Consider the following 20,614-nt stretch of genomic DNA (forward strand, 5'->3'; position numbering starts at 1 on the left):
ATGGGCAAAGCAGTTTTAAACATTTGTATGCAGGTCCCTGGGAGGACATACATTTTCATTTCTCGAGTTAATACCAGAAAAGGAATTGCTGGGTCATATGGTAAGACCATTTCCAACCGTGCAAAAAACTGCACAAAGTGGTTCTGTCATTCCAAATTTCCAACAATATACAGGCTTCAAGTTGTCCTGGTCCTTGCCAGCACTTGGTACCACCAGCCTATCTATCTCTTCTTTTGGTAATCGTCTTGCTAATGGTTTATCAAAAAAAAATTTTTTTTTTAAAGAATCAGTTTTTAACTTGGTTGACTTTCCCAAGTGCTTGACCATTTTCTATTTTATTCATTTGCTCTTTTATTTTTATTATTCTCTTTCTTCTTTTTTGGGTTTAATTTTCTCTTTAATATTTGCTATATTATACATATTTCTATATTTTTAAATAATAGATTTTTACACTTTTCCTCTTTTCTACTATAAACATTTATTGCTAAGCACTGGTTTAGTTGCAGCCAACAAAATTTGATTAACAATTCATTTAAAATATTGTCTCATATTCCTTGTTGTTTCTTCTCTTATTTACAAGTGTGTTATTTAATTTACAAATACGTGGGAATTTTCTGGATAACTTATTGATTTCTAACTTAATTCCATTATTATGAGAACATACTCTATGTGACTGCAGACATTTAATACTCATTGAGACTTAGTTTACAGCCTAACATTTGATCTTAGGGAATGTTTTGTGTATAGTTGGGAAAATGTCAATTCTACAGATATTGGGTATAGTGTTTTTTAAACGTCAGTTACATCAAGTTCGGTCATAGTATTGTTCAAATCTACATTGACTTTTTTCTTTTTATTTATTTTATCAATCACTGAGAAAGTGGTGCTAAAATCTCATACTATAATTGTGAGTTTGTTTCTTTCCTATTTCAGTTCTTTCAGTTTTTTCTCCATGTATTTTGAGGCTCAGTTTTTGGGTGCAAATGCATTTACGATTTTTATGCTTTATTAAATTAATTCTTTTATCAAATGTACCTCTTTGTCTTTGGCAATACTCCTTTATTTCTAGTATTTTTGTTACTAATAAACCACACCAGACTTCTTATGCTTAGAGTTTGCATGGTATATATTTTCCTATCAATTTACTTTTAACCTGTCAGTATCTTTAAAGTGCATTTCTTGCAAACAGCTGATGGTTGGGTCTTTTTTATTCTGTTTCATAATCTCTGCCTTTTAATTGCAGTGTTTAGTTAATTTACTCTTAATGTAATTATATAATTGGCTATTCGTTTTTCATTTGTCCCTTTTGTTCTTCCTAACCTACCTTTTATTTTGGTAAACAGAATATTTTTAGTAGTGCATTTCATCTCTTCTACTTTGTGTTAATTTTTTGGTGGTTACTGTACAGATTACAATTTGCATGATTTATAATAGTCCATCATTCCACTGTATTCTGGGTCTCATCATTTTGATGAGCACTCAGTGTCATTTTTATTACTATTCCCCTGTAGATAATGTACATTTTTTTCTCTACTGCTTAAAGAATGTCTTCTTAGATTTGGCTTTCAGCATTCTTCTTGGTGTTCACTGAGATTCTTGAATCCATAGGTTGGTATCTTTTAACAACCTTGGCTATTATGTTTTCAAATTGTTCTTCTGTCCCATTCTCTCTCTCCTCCTTCTTCTGGGACACCTATTACATATATGTTAGACTACCTATTTCAGATACTCTGTTCCATTTTATTTTCACTCTGTGTTTTAGTTTAGATAATTTCTTTTAATCTGACTTCAAGCTACTCATTGATCCTTTTTTTTTCTGTGTTCAGTCTGCTATTAAGCCACATAAGAGGAACTTTTTTTTTTTCTAATACTGTAGCTTTCATTCCTAGCATATCCTTTGATTCTTTTTATAGTTTCCATTTCTCTGCTGGTATCCCTCATTTCTTCATGCATATTTTCTACCTTTTCAACTAGATCTTTTAAGATATTAATTAGTTATTTTAAAGTCCTTGTCTGATAATTCACGGGAGAAAGATGTGGAAGTCTGCTTCTAAAGATGTATACAGCCTTGGAAACCCTAGGGAGCCATTTTACGCTGTCATATAAGGTCGCTCTGAGTCGAAATCCACTTGACGGCAATGGGTTTTTTTTTTTTTTTTTTGGTCTGATAATTCCAGCATATCTATACTACCGATTATTTCTTTGCATGACATATGTCATATTTTCTGGCTATTTTGCATGTCTTTTAATCTTGATTGTATAGCAAACAATGTCTTTAAAAGAATAGACTGAAAAGGATACACTCTTTCCCCTGTCAGGTTGCTGGTTTGGGGTCTGAGTAAGTCTACTCTGTAGTAGAGTGTGGTCTGGGTTTTGCTGCTGTTTTAGTCAGATTCAGTTCCATGTTGGCAGGATCAGAACTATATCTGAGCACCGATGAAACTATGAGTATCTTTTTATGTTTTACATACTAGAGACCAGCTTTCAAAACAGTGGGAGAGCTCTTTCTGCTTTATCGTTCATCTATCAGCTGTTTGGGTGACTGGAATGTTCTCTTTTCTCTCCAGTATCACATCAGTATCACGCCAGCTTTCTCCACCCTGCTGCTCTACCCCAAGCCTTGCAAATCAAATATAATGCAGAGAGGACCTCAGAGAGATTTGGCTCAGTTCTCCTCTTCCACTCCCTGTGTAGCGTACTTGGTAATCTGTAGAACAGCTCTGTAGCATCAATCTAGCCACTGTCCCTGGCTGCACAACCCCAGGTCCTCCAACCCTCTTGGCAATTCTGAGACCTACATTTTAATAAATTATTTTTATTGAAATTGATTGCCAAAAGAAGTTTCTGTTGCTTATAAATTAGAATGCTGACATACTGGGTAATTGAGAATATAAGGTTCATGATCTCAAATTTTAATTCTCATTATCTTGAACAATATATATCAGCAAGAGAAGATGTAAAAGTTTTAACTGAATGTGATTAATTCTCTAGAGCATAAAAAGTTCCTGGCAGCCCCTTATTTACTTTTACTTCCTTCAGCTAAAAGCAGTGCAGAGGGAAAAAAAAGTGAATTGAGAGTTCAAATTAATGAAAGATTTATTATAACTATTAATTTTACTTTGATAATTACTTGAGATTTATACTGCCCTCTGAGCCTTCCTCCTTTTTCTTTTCAACACCAATGACTCTACTTCTCATATCAGGGTGGCTGTATTTCTTTTTCATTGTGTGAATTTCAAGATACAAGGTTGACTATGACTGTCACTATTGATTTAACTCCACACAGCTATTTATAATAAAGCTTTCCTATCAGAAAAATTGGTTATTATTTTTCTATATAATAAAGACCAAAGTTTCTGTATAAGGTTGCTTTAAGAATTTTTCCTAACAATTGAAGTATCTTTTGGAAAACAGAAAACTTCATTTTTCCCCCTTTCTTCCTCTGCTGAATAGAAGGATGATAATTTTTCTCTTAAAATGAACTAAATTTCAAAATCAAATACCATCAAAAACCTGTCAGCTTGTATTTCTGACAACATTAATTGTGGCTGTGGGCAGTACCTTCTTTAGCAGAGGTTAAAAAACAAGCGACACTGCTTAACAGTGCTAAGAGAAATTGATGTTAAGTCTATTTAAACACTTATGTCATAAATTGATCTTTCTAATGTTCACTTTTACCATAAATTCAACAAATTGAAACTGCTTTAAAATTAAAGTCATTTTTATGGCTAAAGATTCTGGAAAGTGTCATTCCTGAATATGACAAGTGGTTTATACTTCCAAATTTCTTTCTTCTGCAGAGCGTCTACAACATAACTATATTTTATGTAAATTCAAAGTTATCCATATTTCATTTTATGAATCCATTCCTTTAGCATAGAGCTCTGCCACAGGAGCTCAAAGGGACAATGCAAAAAAAATTATTGCAGGAAATTCCTCTTTTAAAATGTCAAATGGGTTAAAAAAAAATCATTCAATTTCAAAGATACACTAGCTGAAAGAACTGCGTGACAAAAATTAAGATTGTCCCAAATTTATATTTGCGTATTTTTATGATTCGCCACATCTGACATTTTGTCATACTGTGGTGGCTTGTGTGTTGATGTGATGCTGGAAGTTATGCCACTGGTATTTCAAATAACAGCACAGCCACCCATGGTGGACAGGTTTCAGCAGAGCTTCCAGACTAAGACTGGCTAGGAAAAAGGACCTGGCAGTCTACTTCTGAAAAAATTGGCCAGTGAAAACCGTTATGAATAGCAGCACAACACTGTCTAATACAGTGTCGGAAGTGAGCCCTCACGTTGGAAGGCACTCAAAATACAACCGGGGAAGAGGTGCCTCCTCAAAGTAGAGTCAACCTTAATGATGTGGATGGAGTCAAGCTTTCGAGACCTTCATCTGCTAACATGGTGCGATTCAAAATGAGAAGAAACAATTGCAAACATCCGTTAATAATCAGAAAGTAGAATGTACGAAGTATGAGTCTAGGAAAATTGGAAGTCAGCAAAAATGAATTAGAATGCACAAAGACTGATATTTTAGGCATTGGAAGGCTGAAATGAACAGGCATTGGACATTATGAATCAGATAATCATAGGTCTACTATATCAGGAATGAAAAACTGAAGAGAAATGGCATTGCATTCATTGTCAAAAAGAACATCTCAAGATCCATCCTGAAATACAACGCTGTCAGTGATAGTGTATGCCTACGAGGAAGACGAGTTAATACGACTATTATTCAAATTTATGTAACAACCACTAACGCCAAAGATAAGGAAATTGAAGATTTTTACCAACCTCTGCAGTCTGAAATCGATCAAATGTGCAACCAAATGCATCGATAATTATTGGTGATTGGAATGCAAAAGCTGGAAATGGAGAAGGATCTGTAGTTGGAAAATATGACCTTGGTGACAGAAAAAAACACCAGAGGCTGCATGATAGAATTTTGCAAGATCAATGTCTTATCCATTGCAAACACCTTTTTTTTTTTTTTAAACAACATAAGTGGCAATCATACACGTGGACCTCACTGGATAGAAAACACAAGAATCAAGTAGACTACCTCTGTGTAAGACACGATGGAAAAGCTTAGTATCATCAGCCAGAACAAGGCCAAGGGCCAACTGTGGAACAGACCATCAATGGATCCTATGAAAGCTGAAGTGAAAAAGAAAAAAATTAAAATAAAGCCACAGGAACCAAAATATGACCTTGAGTATATACCACCTGAATTTGGAGATCATTTCAAGAACAGATTTGATGCATTGAGCATTAATGACTAAAGAGCAGATGAGTTGTGGGATGACATCAAGGACATCATACACGAAGAAGCCAAGAGGTCATAAAAAGGTAGGGAAGAAAGAAAAGACCAAAATGGATGGGAAGATTCTGAAACTTGCTCTTGAACGTATGATAGCTAAAGCAAAAGGAAGAAATAATGAAGTAGAAGAGCTGACTAGAAGATTTCAAGGGATGGCTCCAGAAGACAAAATAAAGTGCTATAAAGAAATGTCCAAAGACCTGGAGTTAGAAAACCAAAAGGGAAGAATATCCTTGGCATTTCTTAAGCTAAAGGAACTGAAGAAAAAATTCAAGGCTCGAGTTGCAATACTGAAGAATTCTATGGGCAAAATATTGAATGATGCAGGAAGTGTCAAAAGAAGACAGAAGGGATACACAGAGTCACTGTGTCAAAAAAAATTTGGTTTATGTTCAAACATTTCAGGAGGCAGCATATGATCAGGAACTAATGGTACTGAAGAAAGAAATCCAAGCTGTACTGGAAAAAAAAAAAAAAAAAGAAGGCACTGGCAAAAAACAAGCCTTCAGGAACTGACAGAATCAACTGAGATGTTTCAACAAATGGATGCAGCACTAGAGGTACTCACTCATGTATGTTGAGAAATTTGGAAGACAGCTACCTAGCCAACCAACTAGAAGAGATCCAAATTTGTGCCCATTTCAAAGAAAGGTGATCCAACAGAATGTGGAAATTATCAAACAGTATTAATACCACACACAAGTAAAATTTTGCTGAAAATAATTCAAAAAACGGTTGCAGCAGTACATCAACAGGGAACTGCCGGAAATTCAAGCAGGATTCAGAAGAGGACACGGAACAAGGGATATCATTGCTGATTTCAGATAGATCCTGGCTAAAAGCAGAGAACATGAGAAAGATGTTTACCTGTGTTTTACTGACTATGCAAAAGCATCTGACTGTTTAGATCATAAGAAATTATGCATAACATTGCAAAGAATGGGAATTCCAGAACACTTAATTGTGCTCGTGAGGAAGCTGTACATAGACCAAGAGGCAGTACTTCAAACAGAATAAGGGGATATTGTGTGGTTTAAAATCAGGAAAAATATGTGTCAGGGCTGTATCCTTTCACCGTACTTTTCAATCTGTATGCTGAGCAAATATTCCGAGAAGCTGGACTATATGAAGAAATACGCGGCATCAGGACTGATGGAAGACTTATTAACAACCTGCAATATGCAGATGATACAACCTTGCTTACTGAAAGTGAAAAGGACTTGAAACACTTACTGACGAAGATCAAAGACCACAGCCTTCAGTATAGATTACACCTCAACATAAAGAAAACAAAAATCCTCACAACCAGACCAATAAGCACCATCATGATAAATGGATTGTCAAGGATTTCATCTTACTTGGATTCATAATCAACACTCACGGAAGCAGCAGTCAAGAAATCAAAGAACGTATTGCATTGGGTAAATATGCTGCAAAACACTTCTTAAAAGTGTTGAAAAGCAAAGATGTCATCTTGAGGACTAACGTGTGCCTGACCCAAGTCATGATATTTTCAATCGCCTCATATGCACGTGACAGCTGGTCAATGAATAAAGAAGACCAAAGAATTGATGCCTTCAGATTATGGTGTTGGTGAAGAATATTGAATATACTATGGACTGCCAGAAAAATGAACAAATCTGTCTTGGAAGAAGTACAGCCAGAGTGCTCCTTGGAAGCGAGGATGGCGAGACTTCGTCTCATGTACTCTGGATATGTTATTGGGGGGACCAGTTCCTAGAAAGGACATCATGCTTTGTAAGACAGAGGGACATCGAAAAGGAGGAAGACCCTCAACGAAATAGACTGACACAGTGGCTACAACAATGGGGTCAAACACAGTAATGATGTGAGGATTGCGCAGGACCCGGCAGTATTTTCGTTCTGTTGTACATATAGCTTGCTATGAGTCAGAATCGACTTGATGACACCTAATAACAACAGCATTTTTGTGATCATCTCTTAAGATTTCAAATTCTATATCTGTCAATTTGCGTATCTGTATATTTCACAATTTTATATTTGTCAATTTCCATGATTGTTATATTAACAGCACATAAAAGCAGGTATCATAGAGTATTTGTAACACTATTCTGGTGTGCCACCAGGGATTTCATTCTTGCTGTCTTCCCCACACATAGCACAACAATGGCTGAAGAAGGCTCCCAGGAACAACACCCTGCACACACAGACACAAATGTCTTTTGAACTATGCTACGAGGTCAGTAGAAGACTTCATACTGAAACAGCAAGTCTGATTTAAAACGCTGAGGGAAAGGAAGCAGTTAAAATGGAATGCACTGCCGTTCTGCCTGCAAGCAGGTGAATTTTGTATATACTTAGCTTACAAAGCTATTATTTCACTTGGATAATAAATCACAACATAGAATTGGCAATTGGTTACCTGGCAAGGTTATATCAGATTTCATTAATATTGCCCTGCTTAGATTTTATACTGCATTCAGCTTAGAAAGTGATGACTTCTTTTTCTGACAGCCATTTGTACAAACACTGACCTTCACGGTTGAGTTACTTCCCGTAGTCACCACCTGAATCTGACCTTGATTTTGTTACTTCCTCAAAGACCAAACCTGAACCCCCTGCCGTCGAGTCGATTCTGACTTACAGCGACCCTGTAGGACAGAGTAGATCTTCCCCACAGGATTCCCAAGGCTGGACTCTTTACTGAAGCAGATGGCCACATCTTTCTTCCACTGATCCACTGCTGGGTTTGAATAACCAATCTTTCACTTAGCAGCCGAGCGCTTACCCACCATGCCCCCAAGCCTCCCTCTGTTACTTTCTAGGTTTTGTGAATTAGCACAAGTTCAATTAACTTCTCTGGGCCTCAATATCTTCCATTTTAAAATGAAAACTAAAGTTTAATAAGTTGGGGGAAGATCTACCTGGATGCTATCTGGAAGTGAGAGGTCCAATATATTTTTTCAAGAAGGCTTTGGGAGTGTGGGTCTCTTTTCTTAAGGTGCAGGCCCTGAACTTGTGGTTTAAGATGGAAATGCTGTTGGAAGCTTAAGACTTACAAATGATGACACGAAGTTTTAACTGAGAGAGATTCACACCACAGGCTCATTCCAGAGAAAATTCAGTTGTCATGTACCTTACTATACGCAGCAACTTGACTCTGATCAAGTAAGTGTACATTTAATTTCTCTAATGTGAACAAGATTAGCAGTTAAATGAATCAAATTTCAGCACTTCCACAAAACTTATTCAGCTTCATGAAGTGACTATGTAAATGTGCGAGACACTGTACTAGACACTGAGGAAGATTCACAAATAAAACTGCGTTCCCTAACATAGTTACGAGGTAGAAGGGTCAAAATTATTTTATATAAATAATTGAGCTAGAAAGTGCTGAGAAAGTACAAGAGATGAAATGCTATGGAAATTCAGGGGAAGGCCTTGTAGAGGAAAGAGAATTAATGCTGGATCTTGAAGTAGATTTTTGACATATGGTGGTATCTGTTGTGTCACAAAACAAGATAAAACACTGCATGATCCTGAACCATCCTCACAACTGTTGTTGTGTTTGAACCCACTGTTGCAGTCACTGTGTCAGTCCATCTCACTAAGGGTCTTTTTTGATGATCTTCTACTTTACCAAGCATGATGTCCTTCTCCAGGGAATGGTCCCTCCTGATAACACGTCTAAAGCACGTGAGATGAAGTGTCTCCACCCTTGATTCCAGGAAGCATTCTGGCTGTACTTCTTCTGAGACAGATTTGTTCATTCTTCTGGCAGTCTATGATATATATATACACAACATTCTTTGCCAACACCATAATTCAAAGGCATTAATTCTTCTTCAGTCTTCTTTATTCATTGTCTAGCTTTCATATGCATATGAGGTCACTGAAAAGACCATGGCTTGGTCAGGTGCTCCTTGGTCCCCAAAATGACATCTTTGCTTTTCAACACTTTAAACAGGTCTTTTGTAGTAGATCTGCCCAGTGCAATGTGTCATTTGACTTCTTGACTGCTGCTTCCATGGGTGTTGATAGTAGATCCAAGTAAAATGAAATCCTGGACACCCTCAATCTTTTTTTCATTTATCATGATGTTGCTTATTAGTCCAGTTGTGAGAATTTTTGTTTTATGTTGAGGTGTGATCCATACTGAAGGCTGTGGTCTTTCAACTTCATCAGTAAGCATTTCAAGTCCTCTTTACTTTCAGCAAGCAAGGTTGTGTCATCTGCATATCACAGGTTGTTAATAAGTCTTCCTCCAATTCTGATGCCCTGTTTTTCTTCACATAGTCCTGCATCTTGCATTATTTCACAGCATACAGATTGAATAAGTATGGTGAAAGGATACAACCCTGACACACATCTTTCCTGATTTTGAACCACTCAGTATCCTCTTATTCTGTTTGCATGACTGCCTCTTGGTCTATGTACAGGTTCCTCATGAATACAATTAAGTGTTCTAGAATACCCATTTTTCACAATTTTATCCACAGGTTGTAATGATTCACATAGTTGATTGCCTATTTCAGGCAGAGGATAGCTTGAATCAAGGTATTAAGGAGTAAAAGCATGAAATATATACAAAGTAGAGAAAGTAATTTAGTATAAAATATTAGAAAGGGGAGAGCAAGATGCTTGAGACTGGATCACAAAAAGGCCAGAGTGCCATCAATGAAGACAATTTTTGGAAAGTAACAAACGAACCCCTAATTTATATGGAATTAAAAAATTCCATAGATCAGATATGTTTTTAAAAGTGCTCATCACTGTGTCCAATCTGTCAGCAACACGCATGACTTCTGTCCCTGAGGACTTACACTGCACACGAGCACACTGAAGACCTTCAGGTTCTGCAGCAACAAAAATTTGTGAACTGTGCAATCCAGCCTTCCCCAAAGACTAGGGAATCCTTTAAAAAGTGATACCCATTAGCCCTATAAAAACAGTTTTAAACCCTAGAACACCTGGATGAGGCTCCACTTCTTGACTGGATGACATCCTGCCCTTGGCTAACACCAATCTCACTGAGAGAAAAACCCAGCCATTGTTTCCTCAACTACAATACTTACAGTAAAACTGATGTGCACTGAACATGGGTAACAGAGAATCTAATTGAGAGAACAATTCTGTCAAAAAACAATGAATCAACTGAAAATGATATTGCCAATCACCGACTTAACATATACTGGTAAGTCTGGTGTGCTGAGGGAAAACTGTTTAATTTCTTCAATGCTTGTAAGCATTTACGTACAGAATTTTGAAATTTAGGGGGTATCTTAGTTTTTATGTGTGTGTGATTTTTTTTAAATCTGGGAATTAATGCTGATTACCTCTGGGTCATATGGGCGCTATGAGTCAGAACTGACGATGGCAACGAGTTTGGCTTTTTGGTTTTTTTATCTCTGGGCAGGTGGAATTATGGGTGTTATCATTTATTTATTGGCTTATTTCTTTTTTGTTTTTTTCCCTCTAAAATAAAAAATATTCCTTTGTTTTAAAAAAAAATTCAATCTGTAAAAAATACAGAAAATTTTTAGGTTATAGTCCTTATTTCTTTGTCTAAACATTTATAAAAATTCAGTTTTAGTTAATACATTTAAAAAATCTTTATTAGGCACTTACCATGTGCCAAGTCCTGTAGAAATAAAAGAGCAAAAGGTATAGGGTTTCTGCCCTCTAGAGCATAGGTTATGCCTGCTGTTTATTTGATGATATCATCATACATTTTAAATTTTCCAAATTAATAAAAATATTTTTGATGGCCAGCTCCTGTCTCAAAGCTTTTGCGTTTGTTGCCTTTTTCACTTAAATTTTTGCACAGTTCTATCACTTTACTCGGTACTTTGCTAAAATGTCACCTCCTTGACCACCTTTGTCGAAAATTGCCACACCTGTGTCCACGTCATCCTTCATCCTCTTACTAATTTTATCCTTCCCAGGAGCATTTTATTCACTTGCTGAAAAAATTACTTATATGCTTACTGTCCATCCCATCTATTATGGGAACTGTTCACTGAAGACAAGGACTTTGTTTTGAATTCGTTTATGGTAAAATCTGATCTGGACTGACACGAGTCTACTTAAAGTAGTAACTGGATCATACTTCTGAGCTGTGGGAAGACAAATGCACACTATTACAGGGTGCTGCCCCATAGCTCATTGGGGATGTTACATATTACATGGAAAAGTGCTCTACTACCTTCCAAAAAGCCAAAAAAAAAAAAAAAAAACTTAATTCTGAAACACATCTGACCCCAAGAGTTTTGTTAAGGGATTGCAGACCTGCATTTCCATATCTGAATGTACTTTAATGTAGTTGGTTCACCTCTACCATCAGCACTTTGATATATTCAACAGTTTTCTAATATTAACCATTCAGAAAAGGAGTTAGCTGGCTGAAAGTTGAGGATAAAGCAAACAAGTAGGAAAAAGAATGTACAAAAGTGCTTCGAAATGCTTCAGAGACTGCAAAAGACACCATATGACTGACAATGTTAATTTCTGATTGAATAGTCATCTTGACAGAACTGTTTTCTATAAAAGGAAAGCCTATTAAGTATATATATATATGTATATATATATATACATATATATATATATAAAACAAATCAGTCGAAACCAACTCATGGTGACCCCATGGTGTGTCAAGAGTAGAATTATTGTGCTCTATTTCAGTGGCTGATTTTTCAGAAGCTGTTTACAAGTCTTTTCTTCTGAGATACCTCTGGGTGGACTCAAACCAGTAACCTGTCAATTAGCAGTTGGGTGTGCTAACCATTTGCCGGTGGCATCGCTAAGGGGCTGCGAAACGTACCGGGTGACCCTGTCAGAGGAAGTAACACCAAAATGACTGTCTATAAAATTTTGTGCAGTGTTTCAACAGGAAATTTATTATTTTTTATAAAAATATCCCTACAGTTAATTATAACAACAAAAAGATTTTTTGTAAGCCCAGCTTACATGTATCAACATACCTACAGGCACACACTGTTGTTTTCATTGCAGTGGGTACTTTTATAGTCACTGATTTTGTCCCATTTTCTGGTGTTTTACCTACGATATTGTGGTAATTAATATTTGTGAACCTATGTCGATAACTTTTTTGAGAGTAAAGTAGTAATTAAAGGAAAAGAAGGATGATATATGGGAATTATGATTTAAAGGTAGCATTAGTATGGGAAACATTACTAAGGATTCTGTGTGGTCTGCTATGGGAAGAGGTCCCTGGTGAGGGGTGGGAACCTGAGTTAGTGCACTGGGTGACACCACCCCACTGTCATTTGCTCCATTCAGGGACTCCGTTAAGAACACAGGAATCCATTTATTCAACATTTATACAATACATATGTAGTAAATATTTATAAAGTGGCAGGTACTATTCTAGGTGCTGATGATACAGCAACGAATAAAACATTTGGAAAATCTCTCCCTTTATGGAGCTCACATTTCAGGGGCTTACTGGCAAACCTCTAAGACACTAACTTTGTTCTGGGCTCCATACCAATTTCTTACCCTTGTTTCTCTTTCACTTACATCTTTTGACTTATTCTTAGTGTATTTTATTTTCTACTTAATGTATTCTCTCCTTGTAAACTATCTGAAAACATTTTTAGAGATAGGTGATAGAATAAATGAAAAAGTAATTAAATAGGAAGATAAATATATGTACTGTATTCCTTTTATCTACAAAATTTTTAATTTTGTATAATAAAGTGTTATAGAACTTCTTTTGTCAGCTGTTCTGAAGTGGAGAGGTGCTAATTGTTATTACGATAATATGGAATCTGTTCTATGTTCTTCTCTGTAAATCCCCCAATGACAAAACAGATTTTCTATAGCACCTCAAATTATGGTTGAGAGAAAAAAAAAAAAAAGAAGAGAAATGTCATGATTGCCAAATGCCTGTCTCTCATGAATTTCTGGTTTATTCTTGAGTGGGGCGTCCCAATTACCTACCAGATGAAGGGAAATGTTACAATATCCTATTGCTAAAATTAATTGAAGAAATAGATTTCTACATTTTCCATTTCTCCTAATGTAACAGAAGGCTAGAAACATTTAAAAAACTAGCTTAAGAAAGAGAAATTCTTCAGGTTATCTCTTAGAAAAAAGAATTAAATTCAATCACAGAACAAAGTTTTTACTGACTCTTGAGCGGAATGTGGTAGTTTCCATTTTTTAAAAAATGGAGCTAATTCAAAGAGAAGAAAAATAGAAGCAAGAAACAGTCAGATAAAAAATTTATCAACTTTTTATAGCTAATTTTTCTGAAGTGACCTCGTCAGACTGGTCATTGTGAGAAGGGGAGGCGGATGTTACTTCCTCTCACATAGTCAACGGCTACCTCACAAGCACCTACATCACTGGGGAGAAGAAAGGTCACCTTCAGCAAGCCTCCTTGGGGATTGTGCCCTGAAAGGGCGGGAAGGGGGAACAGTGGTGACAATGCCCATCAACGGTGTTGTCTAGCTCTCCTTTGCAGCACATGGAGAGCAACTGGTGTCGATAAAGACTGTATTCTTTCAATGTACCATATGAACAAACTAGGCAACTGTGCCCTGGGGTGGCTGGCTCTAGATGAAGTGATGTAAGATCACTCGGGAAAGCTTTCCTTTTCCTTCCTTTCAGACATGCCTAATCTGGCAAAATGACCTTCTCCAGGGATTGGTGTATCTCAAGTTACATGTTAAAAAAGGACACAGATGATGAAGAAGGTAGGAAAGGGGGCTAATGAAGAAAAAGAAAGAAAAGAACATTTTTTAGCCACAGTTTATGTATGGCTAGCTTGCAGGCATTTCCTCACACCCAAGTCACAGAAATACAGTTGTCATTGTTTCTGTATTGCTATTACAGCAGCACATTCCCCAGCCTGCTTAATGGAATTCACTTTTTCCAACAGAAACTATCTTCCATGTATGGGAGACTCACGATTTCTAGGACAAGATTTCTTGCTACAATGAAACACCTATCTAGTATCTAATCTTTCAAAAGCCTGACGGTAGTTGTCTGGACACACTGCTGCTCCTGTGATGACAGTTAAAATGTTCCAGGACAGAATAAGTGCTATGAATGCAACTTATGAATAATGGCTACTGACAAATGCAGATCATAACTAAAAAAATAATGAAACAAGTATTTACCAATCACATGCATTTGATTAAAATATACTCTCTTAAAAGTAGCTAAGCATCAACCAAATAAAACATGCCCAGGAAATGCAAGTCTGAGCTGTATACCTGTCACTTGAAAGTTACTCTCATCGCTGACTCAGGTACTTATTAATATCAATGAAACTCACCTGTAAGCAAATTGCCAGGTTCACTCTACAGCCAAATGAGGTGCTAACGGCCCGTGGGTGGAGGCCCAGGTCTTTAAACAATTTGGAAAAGGATTGTGTGAGTGCTATCCGAGGCCGTTCTTCTGCCACAACTACGCACGTCCGTACACGAGACAAGTCTAGCCCTCTTGCCTAGAAATAGAGAGATAACAAGTCAACCTTCCATATAACTTGGGAGTTCCTTAACTTAGAATCCCACACAAACAACAGAAAACTCAACACAGCTATTCATTTCCAGGGTTCCATGTGCCCATGTCATTAAACTGTTCCAGGATAGCTATGTAAAAATAAATTTACACAAACATTCAAATTATCAAGGACGTCATTAAATATGTATTTTAAATAACAGTAAGAAGCAACAGCAAGAATCTAGATGAGGAAAACCAATATCCTGAAGAAAACAATGAACGGACAGAGTTTGGAAAGAGGAAAAGAAGCATTTGTTTGTATTTCTACAAGCATGTATACACAAGAACACACATCGGAGAGAAGTAAAAAAACAAAAAAAAGAACTTATTTTTAAAAAACTATAGCAGTAGAAAAGTAAAATTTTTGCACAACTTCATACAGACAACTCTCCGTTTCATATCCTATGAGACTTAGAAGGTCACAGATACATTCTCATGACTGAGCACACCTCAGTTTTTATGGTAAGCACACTATTGGCACATCTCAATTTCTGGACCAAATTAAGTCACCTGAGCCAAACAGCAAAAATCACAGAAGGAACTGAAATGAGTTAGGCACCACACTCTCGGAGGGAAAAGCTGGGACTTCCTGAGTATTGCTGAGGGAAAAAAAGTTAGTGATAAGCATCTCATTTAAACATAAAGGCAAGCAGTGAGCCACGACACCTTCTGAAATGGAAATGAGAAGTATAAAGAGTGTAACTACCCAAACAGAAAACGATCTAGCTCTTTCCACATCTTTCAAGGTGGTACCAGCACAAAGACAACCGACAAGGTTCCCAAATGGCGGAGGTAACGTAAACGTTTTTGTATATAAATACATATACAATTGTATAAATACAATTTCATATAGCTAGCAGTAACTTCAATTCTGGGTAATACAATTATGTATTTACATGTATATGTTTCAAGAGACAATAGCGTATGGGGTTTCAGAGAGCCAGAGATTCAAAATTTGGTTCCAAAATTTGCAAAATGTGAGAGCTTGGGCAAGTTGCCTAATATTTCTATAGTTTCTTCATCTTTAAAATGGAAACAATAATGGTTCCTATTTCAAAGAGTAGTTGTAAAGATTGAACAAATCCATATTTAAAGTGCTTAATTGCTTAAGTACGTTACTATTATCACATTTTGGTTATTTATTACGTATGCTCATAGAGGGAATGTTCATGAACCATACTCAATTCTTCTATGATAAATATAGGTGGACATGACTAACAGTGGTTTATAAATTAATTTTCCTGTATAAATATGTAACTTCAAGTAACAATACATATATTTGTACAGCTTAATACCAAAGTTATCTTGCATTATGTTTTCCTGTTCAGGCTTACTGTATTAAGTCTGAATAGGAAAACAAAAAGCATGAGAGAGAAATATATTGCATCACTATTTGTATGCATATAATGTGTGTGCACATATATACACACACACATATATATATGTCTCACACAAACAAGAATGTATCTACATGTATATCTGTATACACAAGTCGTCAGCCATACATTCAGACATATAAACGTTGACTAATACATTGCAATATAATCACAACAGATTCCATGATTATTCTTGCCTTTACTAACTTATAATTAAGGACTACATAATTTACCATGGAAATACACTTTCAGATTGTCCTAGTTTAAATGGAGGGAAATACTATTATTCTCATATAATGGTAACTATTTTTTAAAAAAGAAAACAAAAAACTCTTCATTTTACAATGAATTTTGGTTAGAGTCCAGACCTAAAAATCAGAGTCTTCAAGGAATAAAAAAAAAAGTGGCTAAATTCAAACTTACTAACTTACACACCAACGCCAGAACAAAGTTAATTTCATTAAAGAACTTACGTCACTGAACAAATAAAAAAGAAAATTAGGATCTTTCAAGTAGGCTTAGTAGAATTAGAGACATCAGTAAAATATTTTATACTCAGACCTGTTAATTCTATTTTGTGCAAAGGAAAAAAACACGAGTTATAGAACAATGTCATCATATGAAAATAATCTTGTAAACTTCAGGTGATAGTAGATTATACCTCAGCTTTTGTAAAGCATTATTTTAACTTCACTAAATCATTTTTCTATGCCCTTCCAATAATGTATTTTCATAGAACCTTTGTACCCTGTGCACTGATAGTCTCTAATAGAGTTAACAAATGTCTTCCTCTGGACACTCTAGGAGATTGGGCAGACGGAGCTCCTTACCTTGAGTGATTCTGTTTGTGAGCCCAGCCCCTTGGTGCAAAGTTCCATCACAGAATAGGAGCAAAACGTATCCCGGACTTTATACTGACTCACAGCAAGAAGCCACAAAGCAGGGTTGGTTTCCAGCTCTGAAGGCGGGATCAAAATGGACTGGTGTCCTGAGTATACACTGCGGAGACAGAAGGCTGCTGTCAGGGGAGAGGCAACAAGCCCTAAGGGCAGCCAAGTGTGAATTTAAAATAATGAAGTGTTTCCCAAAACTACATTTTTAATGGTTTTATTCTTTTACTTGTTTACTACTACCAATAAATATTAATAGATGTCATACATTATAATGAAATATCCTAAGTAAATCATCGTCTAAAGTTTAAGTAAATTTTTCTACCTAGGAAAAAAAAAAAATCACAGGAAATTGGCGTATTTAATTGCTATATTATGATAGTAACACCAATTCTTTCGTGTGGTCAGCATCATTTTTAAATTTTCAAAATTGAATACGGGAGAAACACACCGGCTAAAAAAATTTTTTTTTTTTAAATTACCATGACTCACAAAATCTACTTTAAACTGGACCTTAGGATGGAAAATTATTCTTCAGGTAACGTGACAAAGGGCCTTCGGACCAGTTTCCATTTCTTTCTTTATTTCTCTAGGGCAAAGTTTAATTATTTTTGTCAAAAGGAAATAAAGCAGACATTGACCTTCTCTGTGGCTTTTTCAAGGGGTTTAAGCATTTGAGAACTGGAGACCAGGTGTATAATGGGAGTGGGTACCAGTCAAGTCTTTCCCTTTTGCTTTCACGTGACTTTAGGCTTGCTGAGCCTGCAGAAGCAGAAAGTACTACATTCACTGGCTTTTGCTTTACTGGTACACTTTGCCAAACGAAACAGACAACTTTCTTATAAAATCCATAGTTGTGAATTGGCTTCTGCATTTCTTCCTAGGTTGGTCAAATATATCTAGTCACTTTGGCCTTATTTTTGAAACGGAATATTCTAAACTATTTCCCAAGAAAAAAATACAATTCTATTGCATTTTGGATTGAGACAAAAATTACAATATTCCAATTATTCGATTATATTTGCTTTCTCAAAACAGTTAATTGTCCCAATTAGAATGCCTTTGTTTTCCAAAATTATAGGATTTTAATCCAATTTACCATTACTGAATATTATGAATGTATAAGAAATAACTGTTTTAAAAGACATAAGAAAATGTTTACTAAAGATTATTAAGAAAAAAGAAAATTATAACCAATTTCAGGCTGCAATATCCCAGTTGTATATGCATGTATATTTACTTATAAGACTGTATGCATGCTTAAATATTTATGGATAAAGTCATACCATGTCCAGCATTTGCTTTAAAATATACTTCATTAAAAAGACAACAGGAAAAAAAAGGTAAGGGGTAGATAGAAAAAAACTGGCAAAATATTGATACTCGTTGAAGGTGAAGATGGGTAAGAGTGTTTAAAGAACCACTCTTTACAACCCGTTGTCACTGAGTCAATTTCAACTCATAGTGACCCTACAGAACAGAGTGAAACTGCCCCACAGGGTTTCTAAGGCTGTAATGTTTATGGAAGCTGACTGTCACATCTTTCTCCCGTGGAACAGCTGGTGGGTTCAAACTGCTGCCCTTTAGGTTAGCAGCCAAGTGTTTTAACCATTGCACCACCAAGGCTTCCTATTCTTTATATACTTGTATATGTCTGAAAAGGTTGATAATAAAAAATAGTATGCCATGTTAGAAAATACAATCTGAAAGACTATATACCACTATGTGAATACCAAAAACCCATCACTGTCAAGTCAATTCTGACTCATAGCGACCCTATAGGACAGAATAGAACTGCCCCACAGTTTCCAAGGAGCGGCTGGTGGTTAGCTGGTGGTCAGCAGCTGTAGCTCTTAACCATTGTGCAATAGTGGATATTTTGGGGGACCACAGAGTACTATGATTATTAGCAGCATTATTTTCTCCTTTATACGATATTGGAGTTTCTAAAATTTCTATAATGAACATATATCATATGTATTATCAGAAAATAATGTGCCAATAAACATCCACTTATCTCTACTCAGTCATTCCATATATATTTGCCTAGCACTTGCTAGGACCTGGCATTGGGCTGGCTGCTAGCTACAGCAGTGGACAATACAGAGTCTCAGCCCTCATGGGGCCTGTCCCTGGACTTCCTTCAGCTGGACACCCGCCTCCACATAAAAGTCAGGGAGAGCCTGTAATGTCCATGGATCCAATGAAAATTCTAGGCCAGGAATAAATGTGAGATTTTTAAGGCATAAGAAGGAATCCCAAAGCCTCTGATTTAAAGAAATATCGATTAGCAATAGACTAATCCTCAAACTGTCCCTGAAGGCTATTGTCTCTGTAGATTTCACCAAAACTTCATTGAGACTAATTTTTCGAGATGCTGCAGAAATCGTAATACCACACAGGTATACCTACTCTATGCCTAACAGCAGGGTCAGTAAGGAGAAACCCAAAGACGCAAGGTCTGCGCCATTCAGGGTTAGTAAGGAGAATCCCAAAGAGGCAAGGTTTGTGCCATTCAGGGTCAGTAAGAAGAACCCCAAAGAGGCAGGGTTGTTGCATTCAGCTCCAGGTCATGCTTTCTGGAGGCGATGACCTCATGTCCTCAGGGCTGCCTAGCTGGCCAAGATAGTAGCACAGTCTCTGTAAATGGCCTGGAAAGCGTTTTCTTTTTAAAAAAGATATTAAGAGAAATCTCACCTGCAGAGGCACCAGAGGACAAATCCAAGTCCACAGTAAGGGTCCAAACAGATAGCCACTTCTCTGGAGGGATAAAGCTCACACTGCAACTTAATGGAACGGCAAAAGGCACTGGTGGCTGCATGAGACATCTGTAAGACAACAAGGCCGCTGTTACAATGCCACAGTGTCTAACACCCAGTGCACCTAGATGTCTTTAGGACCTGGGGCAGCTGTGGCCAGGTCTGGGTCATGCTGTGCTAGGAGAGATGGGCTGCTGATGGGCTCATTAGTCTTCCAGCTTTCAATGAGGAAACCACACTCAAAACTTCTTGGTCCTCCAGGACCTAGTAAGTTCTAGCAGTTGAAATAATGATTATCTTGCATTTGAATACCAGCTTAGGACATAAAGAGATTCTAGTGCAACCCCTACAACAACCCTGTAAAGTAGGTAGGAATGACATTACCTTCTATGTTCACCTCTCCTAGGTAGGTACCACGTCTCATTCATTTTACATCTCCTGGGCCCAACACAGTACCTGTCATACAATAAGCGGTCCTAATACATGTTGAATGACTCACTCCTCACTTTATTGATTAGAAAATGGATGCTCTGAGGAGTTAAAGAGTTTTTTTAAAGTCGCACAAATTAGTGCTGTAATTAGAACACAGGCCTTCTAACACCTGACCCTCAGACAGACTAGTACTTTGAGGGTGATCAAAATCCAATCTCAGCACCTTAATTAAAACTATACACCAAAGAGCTTCCCTCTTCTCTCCCCTTCTCCAATTCCAGTAATACTCCCACTCTAGTCACCACGTGCATTATTT

General features: G+C 36.7%; 1 protein-coding gene across 2 annotated transcripts in view; it reads right to left on the reverse strand.

Annotated features, from left to right (window-relative positions):
* Positions 1-20,614, reverse strand: part of DIP2C (disco interacting protein 2 homolog C) — a 657,451-nt gene that overhangs the window by 94,524 nt on the left and 542,313 nt on the right. For both annotated transcript variants that reach the window (XM_064285066.1, XM_064285065.1), the window contains 3 exons: positions 19,805-19,935; positions 17,048-17,216; positions 14,615-14,785 (listed from right to left, as the gene is read on the reverse strand). In XM_064285066.1, the coding sequence (XP_064141136.1) occupies positions 14,615-14,785; positions 17,048-17,216; positions 19,805-19,935 (471 nt within the window). The remainder of the gene's footprint in view (positions 1-14,614; positions 14,786-17,047; positions 17,217-19,804; positions 19,936-20,614) is intronic.

The sequence above is a fragment of the Loxodonta africana genome, chromosome 4 (genome assembly GCF_030014295.1).
Source record: "Loxodonta africana isolate mLoxAfr1 chromosome 4, mLoxAfr1.hap2, whole genome shotgun sequence".
NCBI classification, from domain to species: domain Eukaryota; kingdom Metazoa; phylum Chordata; class Mammalia; order Proboscidea; family Elephantidae; genus Loxodonta; species Loxodonta africana.